This window comes from Colias croceus, chromosome 1 (genome assembly GCF_905220415.1).
Source record: "Colias croceus chromosome 1, ilColCroc2.1".
Taxonomy (NCBI): domain Eukaryota; kingdom Metazoa; phylum Arthropoda; class Insecta; order Lepidoptera; family Pieridae; genus Colias; species Colias croceus.
Window position 1 is genome coordinate 2,856,195 of NC_059537.1, and position 17,639 is coordinate 2,873,833.

The window sequence follows — 17,639 nt, forward strand, 5'->3', positions numbered from 1 at the left end:
TTTACATCGTGACGTGTATCTTCATTAGTTTCATCCCTTGTGTAGATAAAAAGAATATACGTTTATGAACATTTTTACAGAATGTCATCTCTACCACGCACTATAGAAAACTGGTAATATGAAAACTGGATAATTCATAAAAATACTAGAATAGCATATAGTTATTAAAAATATTTATAAAATAGCATAAAGTTGATTAAATAAAATACCATAGATATAGTGGGAATCGAAACCACACCCTCTAGTTCAATTGCCAGGGACAGTAGCTCCCTAGTTTCTAGTATAAATAATCTCATTAAATTAAAAAGTGGTACAGATAATAAATCTTTTCAGAGATTACTTAAGCCTTATCCGGTTATTCTCATGAAAATAAAGTTTAAGTTAGTTATAATAGTATCATGATTTTAGCTTCCATAATGCTGCTACACGTGCACTGTGCAGGCTTTGTTTTAGTTCAGTTTTCGCTCGGTTTTAAACATTATTCACACTAACTTATTCCAACTACGTTTGTTCAAGGATATTGTTTTAATGAGTATTGAGTTATATGTTTTTTTGGTAAACGTACTACTATGTATTTAATTAATATTTAGAAAAACACACGTAGCATAAAAGCTGAAATGCAAGGTGAAACATCAACAAGCCATGTTTTTTTTGTTTGTGCAAACTGGCTTGTGCAGTAGCTTTAGTCATACGGTTTATAAAGTAATATTTGTTCAAATAGCTGCGGTATTTATTTTGTTCAAACAAGTTAGGATTAAACTCGAATTAGTAACAGTATTAAAAAGGTTCATTTGAAATTATGACCACAACTCCCTTGGCCGTTAGTGAAACTATCAGCAAACTAGGACGAGAGTCGAGACTGGACCAAACTCTACACTTGGGAAATATACACAGGCTATAATAATGTTCACTTTCTAGTATATAACAATTTAATCTCATAGCTTTCAACTGGGTAAATTATTTATTAAGATTAATCAACTGTACTGTTTACCTTTAAAAATACTACTTTTGAGCCGAGGTATTGCTTGCGTGGTCTGGTCTGGTCTGTCAACTGAATAACAGTTTCTCTAGTCTTTAATCTATCTTCATGATAAAATTTACCTAATTGTTTCTTTAGTCTCGAAATAGAACATTCTTATTATAGTACAAGACAAACAGACAGCAAACATTATTTGTATCGTTATAACAGTGGAATTAATAAAAATGTAATCGTAAGAATCGAATTGCCTTTTCACCTCTGCGCCTAAAGGGTCCTATTACTTTTTTATATTCCCCGGAAAGATCCCAATCACGAGGGACGATGCTATCAATGTTCAATCAGGGAACCCATATAGGTATAGAATAAGTTTAAACCGGTAAACAAACTTGAGAATAATATCTGATGAACGTATTCAATCGTAATGCGATTTTATATTATGTGTAAATATGGTGTTATTTTCAAAAGCTTATATTAATATATTGTAGTGTTGAATTAATGATGATTTATTAATGCATTTATAAAGTCTATATTAATTCTATACCCATTTAGGTATAGATTTATTGATTACAACCATTTTAACGTGTGTAGTGTAGTCCTATAAAATAAAAATTTAAAAGGTTAAATGGTTCAATGTTATTATTAAAGGCATGCAAAAATTAGAGAAAACATGATTATGGAAGTAATATTCTAGAATTTAGAACGTTCTAGCTCCAAAAAGTGTCGACTAGTAATTCGTTTATTTATTAGTTCCACTTTCTCTTGTTAGGCATTCCGGTGGCTTGATGCTTATGAAGGAAATTCGCTATTTGCTATACGATGTGGGAGATCATTGACCTTAGGTTTTGTTTGTGTTAGGATAAAAACGTTATTTTTCCTTACTTTCAGATAAATTTGGTGGAAAATATGATTCTGGGATAAAATATAGACATAATGTTATGAAGATTTATGAATTACAATTCTTTTTCAATTTCCAAAAGGACACCCGATGGTGTTCCATCCATTTTCTAAAATCCATACTAATATTATAAATGCGAAAGTAACTCTGTCTGTCTGTCTACTCAATCACGCCTAAACTACTGAACCAATTTTCATGAAATTTGTTATGGAGATATTTTGATAGCCGAGAAAGGACATAGGCTACTTTTTATCCCGGGAAAATGACGCAATCCCGGAAATCCCACGGGAACGGGAACTATGCGGGTTTTTCTTTGACTGCGCGCGGGCGAAGCCGCGGGTGGAAAGCTAGTATGTTATAAATGTTTTAATTTCTATGTTGATTTTTCCGTATTACTTAACACATAGTTATTACTCTGATGGATTTTATATTAATACTAGCTAACCGCCCGCGGCTTCGCCCGCTTTGTCTAAAACCTAATAAATTATATACTTAAACCTTCCTCTTGAATCACTCTATCTATTAAAAAAAACAGCATCAAAATCCGTTGTGTAGTTTTAAAGATTTAAGCGTACAAAGGGACATAGGGACATAGGGACAGAGAAAGCGACATTATTTTATACTATGTAGTGATTTAATATATAAAAATGAAACCCGTTTTCCTTGGTCACGGCATCACGCGTGAACGGGTGGACCGATTTCGATAATTCTTTTTTTATTATATTCCTTGAAGTACGAGGATGGTTCTTATGTATAGAAAACCTAAATATGAACCACGGGCGAAGCCGGGGCGGACCGCTAGTATTTAATAAACGTTCAATAGCAACAAATCATCTTCATATATTTCTACAAGTAACAGTATTTTCTGTGATTATATTGTCGTGTAAAATTCGAGAAACCAAACAGAAAATACGCGTATAGTTCAACAGACATTCCACAATCCACCTATTCATTTTTCATACTCATGTCGATGGAAAACAAAACACGACATTGGCGGGGAAAAGTTTGCAGCGAGTTTTTTGCAAACATTCGGTGAGGTTAATCAACATGTCAATCATTCTTGTATTTTACGTATATTTGGGGTAAACCGAATGGCGTAATATTGCCTTAGAATATGAGAAAATACCAACCCAGATGTTATTTAACCAATCTTCCGAGAAACGCTCGCTTGTTTAGTTTCTAACGTGTTTAATTGTTAAACATATTTCAGTTCGCATTTCATGTTTTATTGTGGGATTACGTTTTTATCCGCCACATTGCCCCGCGTATATCATTTCGTGTGACGGTTGAATTTTTCATTTTTGACTTCCTGTTTCGCTTTGTTTATCGCGTATTTTATTGCTTGGAAGTTGTAGATATGAGCAAGTGCTTGTTTGCTCTGTATGTTTTATTTTCATTTTTTACATGTTTCTAAATATGTTATTTTAAAAAAAATACTATTGTGCATTTTAACTTGTTTTACAAGCATACTCTTTGTAGCAACCTATTTTTACTCGCGTTTTTAGGTCATTTCTAATTCACGAAAGAGAAGAATATTCTTTTTTTAAGTATATAATGATAAAAGGAAAACATCTGAGGCCTAACATCTAACATTACATTTGATTTATATTATATTATGTTGTTGTTTCAGGGCGGCGCGGCCCAAGAGTAGCGGACGGAGTTGTTGAACCCTGGAGCCGACCAGAGTTTTAAGTGAGTATCTTTTTTAAAGATCATCATTATCTTAATGCAAAAAGTGAAATAAAGGGAAATTATTTTGTCTATAAAAATGGTCAAATGGTAAAAGAGACGTCAAATTTTTAAGGCAATAAAGAAGTTCTGTATTTGTCGTAGATCCTACTTGGAATAACCCATTAGAAACTGCTTAGTCAAAAGATTTTTTCTTATCATCATCTATTTCCATACTCCTAAGTCATAGGAGATAGCCTACGTTTGCAGGGACAGCTAGTATTATAGAATATTACCTTCATAGAATGCCCGTGTCCCAGCAGTGAGAATTATGTTCTCATGTAGGGGTTGATAAAGATGGTATAATATTATTATCCAATATAGGTACTTACATTGACATATGGTACCTACTATTGTTTTATATGCGTATAATAGAATATAGATTTAGTATGAACGTACATTCTTATCTAATTGTTTATAGGTCAGACCTAGTTGTTCCATAGTACCAATTTACTTATCAGCTATTTGAGTACACGGGGCTTAGCTGGGTACTACTTTAGATGTATTATCATTGTTGAAGTACAGAGGAGAGAGTTTTTGTGCAAATATGATTATATGAAGCGAAACATAAAAATACAGAGCTTAGGAGTATGTAACAAAATTTGGAATTCTAAGCCATAACGTATCAGCGGTTAGTATAATAAATGCGAGACGATTGCTTCTAATACAACCATAAATAAGAATAAAAGAACACATTATAGTAATTTATACCTATGTAGCTTTCCGCCCGCGGTTTCGCCCGCTTTGTCCAAAACCTAATTGTATGCGATACGATTCATTTTAACTAATTTTTATAGCAATACTGCGTAGGAACATTTTTGCCAGTGTCCTGTAGTGACTAGTTCACGTCACGCCGAAAACATTTATATCACACCATTGTCCAGTCATAGTTTTTAAACTTTCTCCAAATCTATTTTCTACTGCTATGAGTCACAAGGCGATGTCTGATGGCACATGCTTAATTGCTTAGGGGCCATCCATAAAGTACGTCACACTAATTTCATGAGTTTTTGAGCACCCCCCGTCCTTGTCACAGGTGGTCACATTTCTAAACCCCCCCTCCCTAGTGTGACGTCACATGTTTTGCAATTTATCATCGAAAAATTATTAAATTAAAACAGCAGTTTCAAAATAGTTTTATTTCCATTTAAATTAAGTACTTTTTTTATGAAATCAACATAATATCAAATATTTGAAACAATAACAAAAAAATAAACTAATGAATAAATATAAATTGTCCACAAAACAATTTAAACCGTATTGCCCTAAAGATAGAGTTGGACATATCTTTTAGTTTAATTTATATTTCCAATTACGCGATTAGTACCTCTAGATTTTGAAATGTGGTGTCACGAAACTTAGGACCCCTCCCACCCCTTGTCACACCATGTCACACTTTGTCGACCCCCTCCCCCCCTCTTTACGTGTGACGTACTTTATGGATAGCCCCTTAGGTCACATCGTTAGGGGGACGTTATTTGACACCAGAAAATCTTTTATAGGCGATAAATCTTAAACCCTTACTAATATTTTAATCGCCAAAATGTGATTGGTTGTCTGTTTCTTACACATCGCACCGGAGCGATTATAGCGCTCGATTTTCTGTCTGGGTATATAGTTATTGATATAGGCTGCTTTTTACCTCGGTGAAACATCTCATTCTCAAGAGAATTTCCTTTGACCACGCGGGAAACGCTAGTGCTTAATAGATAGATACTGAATTATACACTTAACTGAAGCACGAGTATACTAATCACCATATACAGCCTTTGCCTTCATCGTGTAGTGAAGAATATGCTGACAATGTTATGTTATAGATCACTTTATCTCTACATAACTCTGGTAATCCTAACGAGTCTAACCACATTCTAATAAATTGACTCATCTTTCTACAATATTACATTATCTTTACAATTTAATTTAAGATTTCAAGCCATAACAATCAGTACTATCCTGTACTGCCAAATAAAATGAGAAAATCACTAATCAGTTCAAAACGACTTTTTACTATATAAAAATAATTCTGGTTTTCCTTCCTGACGCTATAACTCCAGAATGCACGAACCGATTTTCACGGTTTTGCATTCGTTGGAAAGGTCTCGGGCTCCGTATGAGGTTTATAGCAAAGAAAAGGAGTCTCTGGTGGCGAAACGGAGTTCGCCCGGTTTGCTAGTCAAGTATGTAATCAAATATTTTATAGGCACATTTTCATTCATTATTATACGCACGTCACACGTGATACATCTCGCAAACATTTCTATTGAATTCTGACCGCAAACGAAAGGTGTTATAGGTAAAGTCGTTCACATTGTCATATGGCATCAAATTCCTCGTATGAATCAACGGTATGAGGCAAATCGGTTGACGCAAACGCGGTAGATATTACAGCCACCAGGATCAGGGATCTTTTATAATTATTACAATATTTAGAAATTGCCTTATTTTATTAGGTATCTAGCTTTTTTATTTTTTTTTGTTCTGTGTAAATTTTATGGACTGAGTAAAATAAAAAAAGGATGTGGCTCTATTTTTCAATTTTATTATGAAAAGAACAACAAATTAAAGTTATTCTCAAACATAGGTTTGAAGTTCATATAAGTACTTAATATAAATTATTACGCGTTATGATGTTGATACATTTATAACTCTAAAAGCGTGTATAATTAAATTTTCCTCCGTACCTATGCAGCGTACTTAGGCGCCTTCACTCGCCGTGTTGATCCCAACAATCAATTAAACAGGTAATTCAGTTAGCTCTTCTTCATAGTATCGGAAAAGTGAATCTCACAGTGTAACTTGCGCCTTATTTTATGGCTTCATACTTCATAGTATCACCACACCGTTACCTACCCAGAACTTGACGTCACATAGCGTCAGTTGTTATGATGTTTCGCATGACACCAAAGGTTGTACGCATAATAGGTACTATAAAATATTTACCTGTTAATCATCATTAAACAGTCGATATGTTACATTTGACGCGCATGGACGTCGTAACGCAAAAAGGCGGGAAATTTTGATAGTGTGTTCGCAGCTGACGCGCGCAGTGTTTTTGCTTTATTGTGATTTCGTGAGCAAGGAGTTTATACATATTGGCATTGTGATAATGGGAAGTTGAAATGATGTTCTAATTAATTAACGTTATGTATCATAAACTATCTAGTCTTTTTATCTAGTCATTATTAAAAATTTAATAAAAATGGTAAGTGTGAATTTTTAAAATCTTATTTTAATTTTTTATCAATGTAATCAATCGCGCTAAAGATATTTTTAACAAAAATAATAGGAGAGAAATAACACGTGCAAAATAAAACCTTGAAATAGTATCTAATGTTAAATTATAGCCTTTTCATCGAACATTGTATTGTATAATTAATGACAATCATAGGATTTTATAATTCAGTAAAATCTACAAAACAAAAATGAGTCGCAAAATGTGTTGGTAAGCGCATAACTCGAGAACGGCTGAACAGATTTCGTTAATATTTTTTTTTAATTTCTTGAAGTATGAGGGTGGTTCTTATGTAGAGAAAACGTAAACATGTACCACGGGCGAAGCCGGGGCGGACCGCTAGTTTCTAATAATTTAGTTAGATATAATTTATTCATTATGCCTTTCTAAACGAAGAATGACATAGGTACTTTAGTGTTGTTTTCGTGATGATTATTATCTAATTAAATTGTTATAGATTGAGTAACAGACAGACAGACAGAGTTACTTTTGCACTTATAATATTAGTATGGATTGTTTAATGTATATTTTGTAGGTGTATTGATCTTTGTATAGGTCTACCAGAATCTGATGGCATATTTATATTTCAAAAACTAGCTTCCGCCCGCGACTCCGTCCGCGCGGATGTCGGTCTTCGCGTGGATGGTTTATTTCTCCATTTTGAGTAACTCTGACAATTAAACATCTTATAAATATCTATTGGACCCAAATAAGGCTAGGCCTATAATAATACGCAACGTGTGTTCGCGGTTCTACAGAACAACGTCTATAACACTGAAAAGTTAAGATTAATTTTTTTCTACGTATTTTTCCAGGATAAAAAGTATCCTATTTTACGCCCAGGATAATAAGGTATAATTATACCAAGTTTCATCGAAATCGAATCGTTAGTTTTCACGTGATGCCTTCACATACAGACAGACAGACAGACAGACAAAATTTTTTTTAATCACATATTTGGGTTTGGTATCGATCCAGTAACACCCCCTGCTATTTATTTTTTCAATATTTTCAATGTACAGAATTGACCCTTCTACAGATTTATTATATGTATAGATAAAAGATTTTCATGTGGCAACTTATTTGACAACTATAAAATTGGTTGTCAAATTATTTGTGTTGATGATTAATTTTTAGGATTTTGTCTTCAAAATCTTCGAAATATCGATAAAACCACTGCGATCACAAGCAATAGGTGTTGTTTACAATGTCTATAGAAAAACATTCGATGAAGAAGGATCAAACACATCACAATTTTCAATTTTAAAGCGCGTGAAAGATTTTAGTGCTAAATTGGACTTACCCGTTGTGATACTTTAAATTAAAAATATTATAAGTAGGTACTTAACTATACTATTGTTTGTTGATTAAAATATAATTTTATGGAAACTTATTACAGGCGTTTACAATACGGCTATTTGTCAAGTCCAAGCAGTCCAAGTCAATTTTATAATGTGTTAGTACGAAAAACGAAAATAAACATGATTTTACATATTTTATTTTTGTTTTATTTTACAAAACATCGTATCATATTATTTTTTGATTTATTTTATAAAACATCGTATCATATTATCATATAGGTATTTTATAAACAGTTTTCTAGTTTTGATCTGGATTATCATTAAATCCATATTTTACAAAAATAGGTATGTATAAATAAATAATATATTGTATTACCTATATAAAAATAATATGTAAGTATCTATACATATAATAAATCTGTAGAAGGGTCAATTCTGTACATTGAAAATATTGAAAAAATAACTAGAAGGGGGTGTTACTGGATCGATACCAAACCCAAATATGTGATTAAAAAAATTTTTGTCTGTCTGTCTGTCTGTCTGTCTGTATGTGAAGACATCACGTGAAAACTACCGGTTCGATTTCGATGAAACTTGGTATAATTATACCTTATTATCCTGGGCGTAAAATAGGATACTTTTTATCCTGGAAAAATACGTAGAAAAAAAATTAATCTCAATTTTTCAGTTATCCATAGACGTTGTTCTGTAGTAGGTACCGCGAACACACGTTGCGTATTATTATAGACCTAGCCGTATTTGGGTCCAATAGATATTTATAAGATGTCATTGTCCGAGTTACTCAAAATGGAGAAATAAACCATCCACGCAAAGACCGACATCCGCGCGGACGGAGTCGCGGGCGGAAGCTAGTCTATACTTATAATAAATCTGTAGAGAGGCCAATTCTGTACATGAAATATATTTAAAAAAAAACTATGAAGGGGTGATAAGGGATCGCTACTGATGCCAAAAATGCAATCAGTAAAATTTTTGTCTGTCTGTCTGTCTGTCTGTCTGTCTGTCTGTCTGTATATTCGTTATAGAAACAAAAACTACACGACGGATTTTAACCAAATTTGGCACAATTATTCTTCATACTCCTGGGCAGGTTATAGTAAAAGAATCATGTAAATCGGTGTAGAAACACCAAAGTTATACATGAAATACGCTATAAGTCATCGCGCGTGAATACAGAATCATGCAGCCATAAGGATTATTTTTGTGTATCAGTTGCCGCGTTCGACGCGCTTCGCGGCGGGAGCTATAAAAAGGCGGCGGGTCTGCACCCGTTTCGCGTTGTCATGGCATCACGTGTGAACGGCTGAACCGATTTCGATAATTCTTTTCTATTATATTCCTTGAAGTACGAGGATGGTTTTTATGTAGAGAAAACGTAAATATGTACCACGGGCGAAGCCGGGGCGGACCGCTAGGAAACTGACCGATATAAGTTGCGTTGCTACCCCAATCTACAAAACTTTTTTGGTCTTACATTAAAGACAAAAAACGCGCTTCGTCCGTTCCCACGCTTACTCTGGGTAATCGTTCAGCACATACAGATATTGAAAATAAGTAATATGTTCGCAGAGTTCTTTTCATCTGTCTGGGAAAAAGACTCATCAGAACGTGCACTTAGCCATGGCAATTAAAATAAAAATAATTTCGTCATCAGATAATGCAAACACGTGTTTACGTGAGTCATAAATTTATTATGGTATAGTCCTAAAATGTTTTCTAAGAAACAATAGTGTACTTACATTGTCGGCAAGTCTGGGGGCACGGTAGTGCCCCCGCCAAGACGAGCCAAGCGATCAAGCGACGGGCACTACCTACCTTTTCTCGAAGCGCTTCGACGTTTTTTTGAACCCTCATAACTTGGGTTTGGATTATGCTAGATCAACAAAATTTTCGGGATATATTGTTAATAGCGGATTTATTGAATATATTAAGTTTTAATGACATTAGCTTTTATACTTCAGATTTTATTTATATCTAAAAAACGCTAATTTCGTCACTGACTCACTGATGATCATCAAAATTCTTATGGTATTTCCTAATGTCCTAGAAAGCTGAAATTTTGTATGTAAGCTAGTATTAGCACACAAACAACAAAAAAATTATAAAACTTGTAACTTTCATCCCCCATCCCCTTAAACTAGGGGATGGGAGTTTGTATAAGACCTGTAATTTTAAATTAAATTTTGATGACCCTAGAGGTCTAATCTAATAATCTAAAACTTGGTTCCCCTAGATATATATAGATATATATATGTTTGTTAAAAAAAATTAGAAGTTTAATCGACATATAAAATTTTGTTACAAACAACTTACAAAACGAAATGAAATCCCACCAAAAACATTTTCATGTAAAATGTTGCCAAGACGAGCCCATATGACTCGCACTGTCAAAAAGTTATCAGATCTCATGTAGAGCCAAGCTTCTAACACTACACGCCCTAACTCTACAAGGCCTAACTTCACAAACTCTACACCTTAGTCAAAATATGTGGCTTGGCCGTTCGTTACTACAAGAACTATTGTATAACACAAAAGTTATGAACAGTGAATTAATTTTTCACCTTACGCCGATGTGAATGTAGCGAAATGGCCAAGCCACATATTTTGACTAAGGTGTAGAGTTTGTGAAGTTAGGCCTTGTAGAGTTAGGGCGTGTAGTGTTAGAAGCTTGGCTCTACATGAGATCTGATAACTTTTTGACAGTGCGAGTCATATGGGCTCGTCTTGGCAACATTTTACATGAAAATGTTTTTGGTGGGATTTATTTTATTTTATTTTATTAAGGCTCATTAGCAGCTGTACATCGATTGTTTTACATAAAAAGTACACAAAAAAGTTCAAGTTCTTAAAGTCGGCAACTTATTTTTGTTCGAACAATAGAGATAATAAATTCCAAATGATCAAGTTGTAGATAAAGGTTGTAAAATAAAACGTTGCTATGGTCGAGATACAAAGGTGAAAGTTAATTTTTCGAGTTATTTTATTTTATTTTATTTTCTTTATTAGGGATAATAAACAGCAGAACAGTGGTTAATTGTACAATAAAACTTAATCTAAATACAGGTATAACTGTCCAACCAACAACATTATCCACAGTTTGGATACATACATTTTTATACGTGCAACAAATGCGAATAAGAAAAAATAAATATAAACGTGCACTTAGCCATGGCAATTAAAATAAAATAAATTAAGAATTGGAGATAAAAGTAGAGGGACGCAAAATAAGATAGGTTATTGCATGTTTAAGAGCAGATCAACTAAACTTCTTCGAACGGTTAAAGAGTGAAAATATGTACCAAAATGGCTTGGAGGGACTCGGTGATTATTTCAACTAATAGAGGGTCAAGATTTCAAGTAATGGAGGTTTTGGTGTTTGAGGGGAAGGGAACAAAACATTTTTTCTAGATTTGGAGGTATTTGACTTATCGAGGTTCGACTTAACGAGGTGCTACTGAACATGAAATACGCTATAAGTCATCGCGCGTGAATACAGAATCATGCCATAAGGATTATTTTTGTGTATCAGTTGCCGCGTTCGACGCGCTTCGCGGTGGGAGCTATAAAAAGGCGGCGGGTCCGCGTGCGAGGTTCATACAATATTTGGCTGTTGATGCGAATAGACGTTCAGAGTGTTCGACCTTATTGACAGATTTCTTTTGTTGTTGTTGTTGGTTTTAGTAGTGTTAAAGCATATTATTAGTTTACATTTTATTTCTTTATAAGTGAAGTACCAGTAGGTACGCATTTTAGTTATTTTGGAAGTGTTTAATTATATTAATAGTTTTTTTTCGTAATTATTTGTTTTTCTATAGGTTTTGGTAGTGTTTAAGCATATTATTAGTTTACATTTTATTTCTTTTTATGTGAAGTAGCAGTAGGTACGTATTTTAGTTATTTTGGTAGTGTTTAATTATATTAATAGTTTATTTTCGTAATTATTTGTTTTTCTATAGGTTTTGGTAGTGTTTAAGCATATTAATAGTTTACATTTTATTTCTTTATAAGTGAAGTATCAATTGGTACGTATTTTAGTTATTTTGGTAGTGTTTAATTATATCAATAGTTTATTTTCGTAATTATTTGTTTTTCTATAGGTTTTGGTGGTGTTTAAGCATATTATTAGTTAACATTTTATTTCTTTATAAGTGAAGTAGCAGTAGGTACGTATCTTTGTTATTTTGGTAGGTATTAATAGTTTATTTTCGTAATTATCATATATTTATTATAGTAGTGTTTAACTATAATTATTATAGTTCATTTATAGATTTCTTTTGTTGTTATTCTATAGGTTTCGGTAGTGTTTAAGCATATTATTAGTTTACATTTTATTTCTTTATAAGTAGTAGTAGGTACGCATTTTAGTTATTTTAGTAGTGTTTATATTATATAATATTAATAGATTTCATAAGTGCAAGGTAGCTTCAGTTACTGTTGATTAAAAATACACAATGCCACCTAAAAAAAGACCATCTTTATCTCGAAATTCTAGAGATGCTAAGAGGATGAGAAATGCGCGTTCTCAAGAATCGGCAGAGGAAAGAGCATATCGGTTAAACTCTATGAGAGTTAGTGCCTCAACTTCTCGAGCCAATGAAAGCTCTTCAGAGAGAGAGATGCGATTAGCAGCTGACAGAGCGAGACGAGCTACATCACGGGCGTCTCAAAGCTTTTCTCAACGAGAGCTAAGGCTTACCATTGACCAAGAACAACATGTGTTATCCCGAGCAGCTGAAACTGCTTCACAACGAGAATTGCGTCTCACAGCTGACCGCGAACGACATACATTATCTCGCGAGTCCGAAACATTTACTGAAAGGGAATTACGTCTCACAGCTGACCGCGAACGGCATACATTATCTCGCGAGTCAGAAACCTTCACTGAGAGGGAATTACGTCTTACAGCTGACCGCGAACGTCATATATTGTCTCGCGAGTCAGAAACCTTCACTGAGAGGGAATTACGTCTTACAGCTGACCGTGAACGTCATATATTGTCTCGCGAGTCAGAAACCTTCACTGAGAGGGAATTACGTCTCACAGCTGACCGCGAACGTCATATATTGTCTCGCGAGTCAGAAACCTTCACTGAGAGGGAATTGCGTCTCACAGCTGACCGCGAACGTCATATTTTATCTCGAGAATCTGAAACTTTTACTCAATATGAAGACCGTTTGACAAATGATAGGGTGCACCATAATATTGTTCGATCACTCGAAGATGAACATGAGCATGAACAACGACTAGAGTCGGTACGCGAACATTACAATTCTTTGACACAAGAACGATTAATAAGTTTGTCTAATGAAAGATTAAGAATCGAAAATATTCGGTCTCTTGAAACGGACGAACAGCGAGAGGCCCGTCTTACTGCAGACAGATTTCGTCATAGTCTTAATAACTTAGATGTACACATAGAAGATCAATCTAGAAATACGGTGGCGTGGTCAGACAAATATAAAAGTGGGTTTGCTTATAATTTCACAATTGATTACAGATCATCTTCTGTAATAGGCGATATGAACGTGGTATGTTCTTTTTGTAATGCTTTAAAGTGGAGTAAGGAGTCGGCTGGATTCTGTTGTTCTGGAGGTAAAATAAATTTGCCTTCATTCGAAGACCCACCGGAACCTTTGAAATCATTACTTTTAGGGGAACATGTGCAATCTAAACAGTTTTTCGACAACATTCGCACTTATAATAGTGCGTTTCAGATGACATCCTTTGGTGCTCAACAAATCTCCGAAGGTCCTTTCATGCCTACTTTTAAAATACAAGGTCAGGTTTACCATTTGATAGGATCTCTTTTGCCTGAAGACCAACCTAAGTTTCTTCAAATATATTTTGTATCCGACTACAACGAACAGTCGAATATAAGAAATCAATATTTCCCAAATTTAAATGCTGAACTCATTTCACAACTTCAGAACATGTTGCATCAGATTAATTCGTATGTATGCAGTTTTAAATCGGCATTAGAAGCTCTTCCTCGAGATGATGATAACAATTATAAAATTGTTATAAATGCCGATAGGCGTCCAACGCAGGAACACCCTGGGCGTTATAATGCTCCATCCACGAATGAAGTTGCTGTGGTATTGGTCGACCAGGAATGTGATAGGCGTGATATCGTTATCCGTTCCAGAGACAATCGTTTACAACGTATTTACGAAACCCACAGGGCTTACGACGGTTTGCAATATCCTTTGATATATTGTCGAGGGGAAGATGGTTATAATTTTGCTTTATACCAAACTGATCCGCATACAGGCGCACCTATTTATAATAAAAAGATTTCATGCCTTCAATTTTACTGTTACCAATTGCAAGTAAGACGGAATAGGTTTGTATACTTGCAACGTTTTCGTGGCTTATTCAATCAGTTTATTGTAGACATGTACGCAAAAATTGAAACCGAAAGATTAGTTTATATACGATCTAATCAAAGGCAGCTGCGCGCTGAAGAATACGTGCACCTTCGCGACGCCATGCAGCAAGATAATGATACGGTGAATATGGGCCGTTTAGTTATTTTGCCCTCTTCTTTTACTGGTGGTCCACGCTACATGCACGAACGTACTCAAGATGCTTTTTGTTACGTAAGAAAATATGGACGTCCCGACTTATTTATTACTGTAACTACCAATCCTAAGTGGGATGAAATCACTCGGGAGCTTCTTGAGGGTCAAGCACCGCATGACCGCCATGATATCATCGCAAGAGTTTTTCATTTAAAATTAAAATCAATGATAGATCTATTTACCAAAGATAACATTTTTGGAGAAGTATTGTGTTATATGTATAGTGTTGAATGGCAAAAACGCGGCTTACCCCACGCACATATCCTGCTTTGGTTAAAAGATAAGGTTCGACCTAATGATGTAGACAGTTTAATCAGTGCCGAAATTCCAAGTCCGATTGCAGATTCCGAGTTATACGACATTGTTAAAACTCATATGATACATGGTCCATGTGGTGCATTTAACGTGAATTCTTCTTGCATGCAAGACGGTCGTTGCACTAAAAGATATCCAAAAGCCTTAGTGGAAGAAACTGTAACAGGACATGATGGATACCCGAAATATCGTCGCCGTTCAAGAGATACTGGTGGTTTCACTGTTGAAAAGCGAGTGTCTGGACAACAGGTTATTTTAGACAATAGGTGGGTCGTTCCGTATTCTCCTGTGTTGTCCAGAGCATTTCAAGCTCACATAAATGTTGAAATGTGTAATAGTGTAGAGTCAATAAAATATATTTGTAAGTACATTAATAAGGGCAGTGACCAAGCTACATTTGCTTTGAGAAATGAAAATGATGAAGTTACAAGATTTCAGTCAGGCAGATATATAAGTTCTTCAGAAGCTGTGTGGCGGATCTTAAGTTTCAACATTCATGAAAGATATCCACCTGTGACCCATCTGGATGTTCATCTTGAAGGCGGTCAACGTATATATTTCAACACCGAAAATGTCACAGAACGGTTAGAGAACCCTAGACAAACAACTTTATTAGCATTCTTTCGACTTTGCCAAACTGATGATTTTGCAAAATCTCTTTTATATGAAGAAGTTCCATCGTATTATACCTACGATAAGCAACGAGGTGTCTTTAATCGTAGACGCCGTGGCAGGCCTGTAGATGGCGAGTCAGGTATTTTCAAAGAACATGTTCTTGGTAGAGTATACACCGTTCATCCTAACAACGCTGAGTGTTTCTATTTGCGATTATTATTACATACTGTGCGAGGACCAACCTCATTTATAGATTTGAGAAAAGTAGACAATGTTGTTTATCCCAGTTATCATGCAGCTTGCCAAGCGCGTCATTTGCTTGAAAATGATCAGCATTGGGATGACGCTTTAGCAGAATCCTGTGTTAGTGATAATCCAAGACGGTTACGTCATTTATTTGTAACATTACTTACATTTTGTAATTTGTCAGATGCTGTACAATTATGGGAAAAATATAAAGACAAATTTTCAGAAGACTTTCTTAGAAATATATCTAACAATGATGAAGGCACAACTAATGATAATTTCCGTGATCTTGCCATAAATCAGTGCTTATTAGCTCTTCAGGATGAGTTAACAGCAGTTGGCGGTAAATCACTATGTGAATATGGTTTGCCAACACCAACCTCAGTCGGAGAGGTAACTAATAGGGAATATTCCGCAGAGATTGGTTACAACTTAATGGAACTGCTGACAACATTAGAAAACGGTGTCCCAATGATGACTGCAGAACAACGTTCAGTTTATGACCGTGTGTGCGGAAGTGTTCAAAATAATTTGGGAACAATATGGTTTTTAGATGCACCTGGAGGAACTGGGAAAACCTTTTTGACTAAATTAATATTGGCTTATGTTCGAAATCAGCGTAAAATAGCTCTTGCCGTAGCTTCATCTGGGATAGCTGCAACATTGCTACCAGGAGGTAAAACGGCTCACACTATGTTCAAAATACCAATTGATTTAGATCGCACGGAAAGTCCAACCTGTAGTATTTCAAGAAATAGCGACAAAGCAAAGGTATTACGCGAGTGTAATTTAATCATATGGGATGAATGTACGATGGCCCATCGAAAAGCAGTAGAAGCGGTAGATAGAACTTTAAGGGATATAAGACAAAATGATCGACCAATGGGCGGTATCACGGTTTTATTTTGTGGTGATTTCCGACAAACCTTACCGGTAATACCACGGGGAACCCGAGCTGATGAGGTTAGGGCTTGCCTGAAAAGCTCTTATTTGTGGCGTGATATACAATCGGTGCATTTGACTATAAACATGCGAGTGAGAACTGGAGATAACCCGGATGATAGTCAATTTTCTGATTCATTATTAAAGATTGGTGAAGGTACCTATCCACAACTACACCAAGGAAAACTTATTCTGACGCCTGAATTATGTTGTATAGTGCAATCTCAACCACATCTTATATCGTCGGTTTACGGTGACGTAACAAATATATTAAATAGGGACAATTCCTGGCTATGCGAAAGATCTATTTTAACTCCTCGCAATGACCAGGCATCTGAGATTAATAACAAAATACTGTCGAATATACAGGGGGAAAGCAAAGTTTATAGATCAATAAATAGAATGGTCGATGAACAAGAAGCAACTAATTACCCGATAGAATTTTTAAATTCTTTAAATATGCCCGGACTTCCTTCTCACGAAATTTGTTTAAAAATTGGCATTCCGATTATTCTACTCCGAAATTTAAGACCACCACAACTTTGCAATGGAACTCGACTAAAAGTAACCCAGTTGCAACAAAATATAATCGAGGCTCAAATTTTAACAGGTTGCGGTGCAGGAGAAACCGTCTTTATCCCCAGAATACCCTTAATACCAAATAATTTTCCATTCCAATTTAAAAGGACGCAATTCCCAGTATCGGTGTGTTATGCAATGACAATAAATAAGGCTCAAGGGCAGACTTTTCATGTTGCCGGAGTAGATCTCGGTGTCAGTTGTT

The 17,639-nt window shown here is 35.0% G+C and overlaps 1 protein-coding gene across 2 annotated transcripts in view; it reads left to right on the plus strand.

The window, feature by feature from the left end:
* The window catches only part of LOC123691031 (beta-arrestin-1), a 162,651-nt gene that overhangs the window by 99,652 nt on the left and 45,360 nt on the right, over positions 1-17,639 (plus strand). The window contains exon 3 of one of the 2 annotated variants that reach the window (XM_045635224.1): positions 3,505-3,566. Coding sequence is in view for 1 of the 2 variants with exons in the window: in XM_045635215.1 (XP_045491171.1) it covers positions 6,802-6,804 (3 nt within the window). In the remaining variant the exon portion in view is untranslated. Of the gene's footprint in view, positions 1-3,504; positions 3,567-6,576; positions 6,805-17,639 lie in introns of those variants that run through there. The other variant, XM_045635215.1, reaches the window with a different exon arrangement.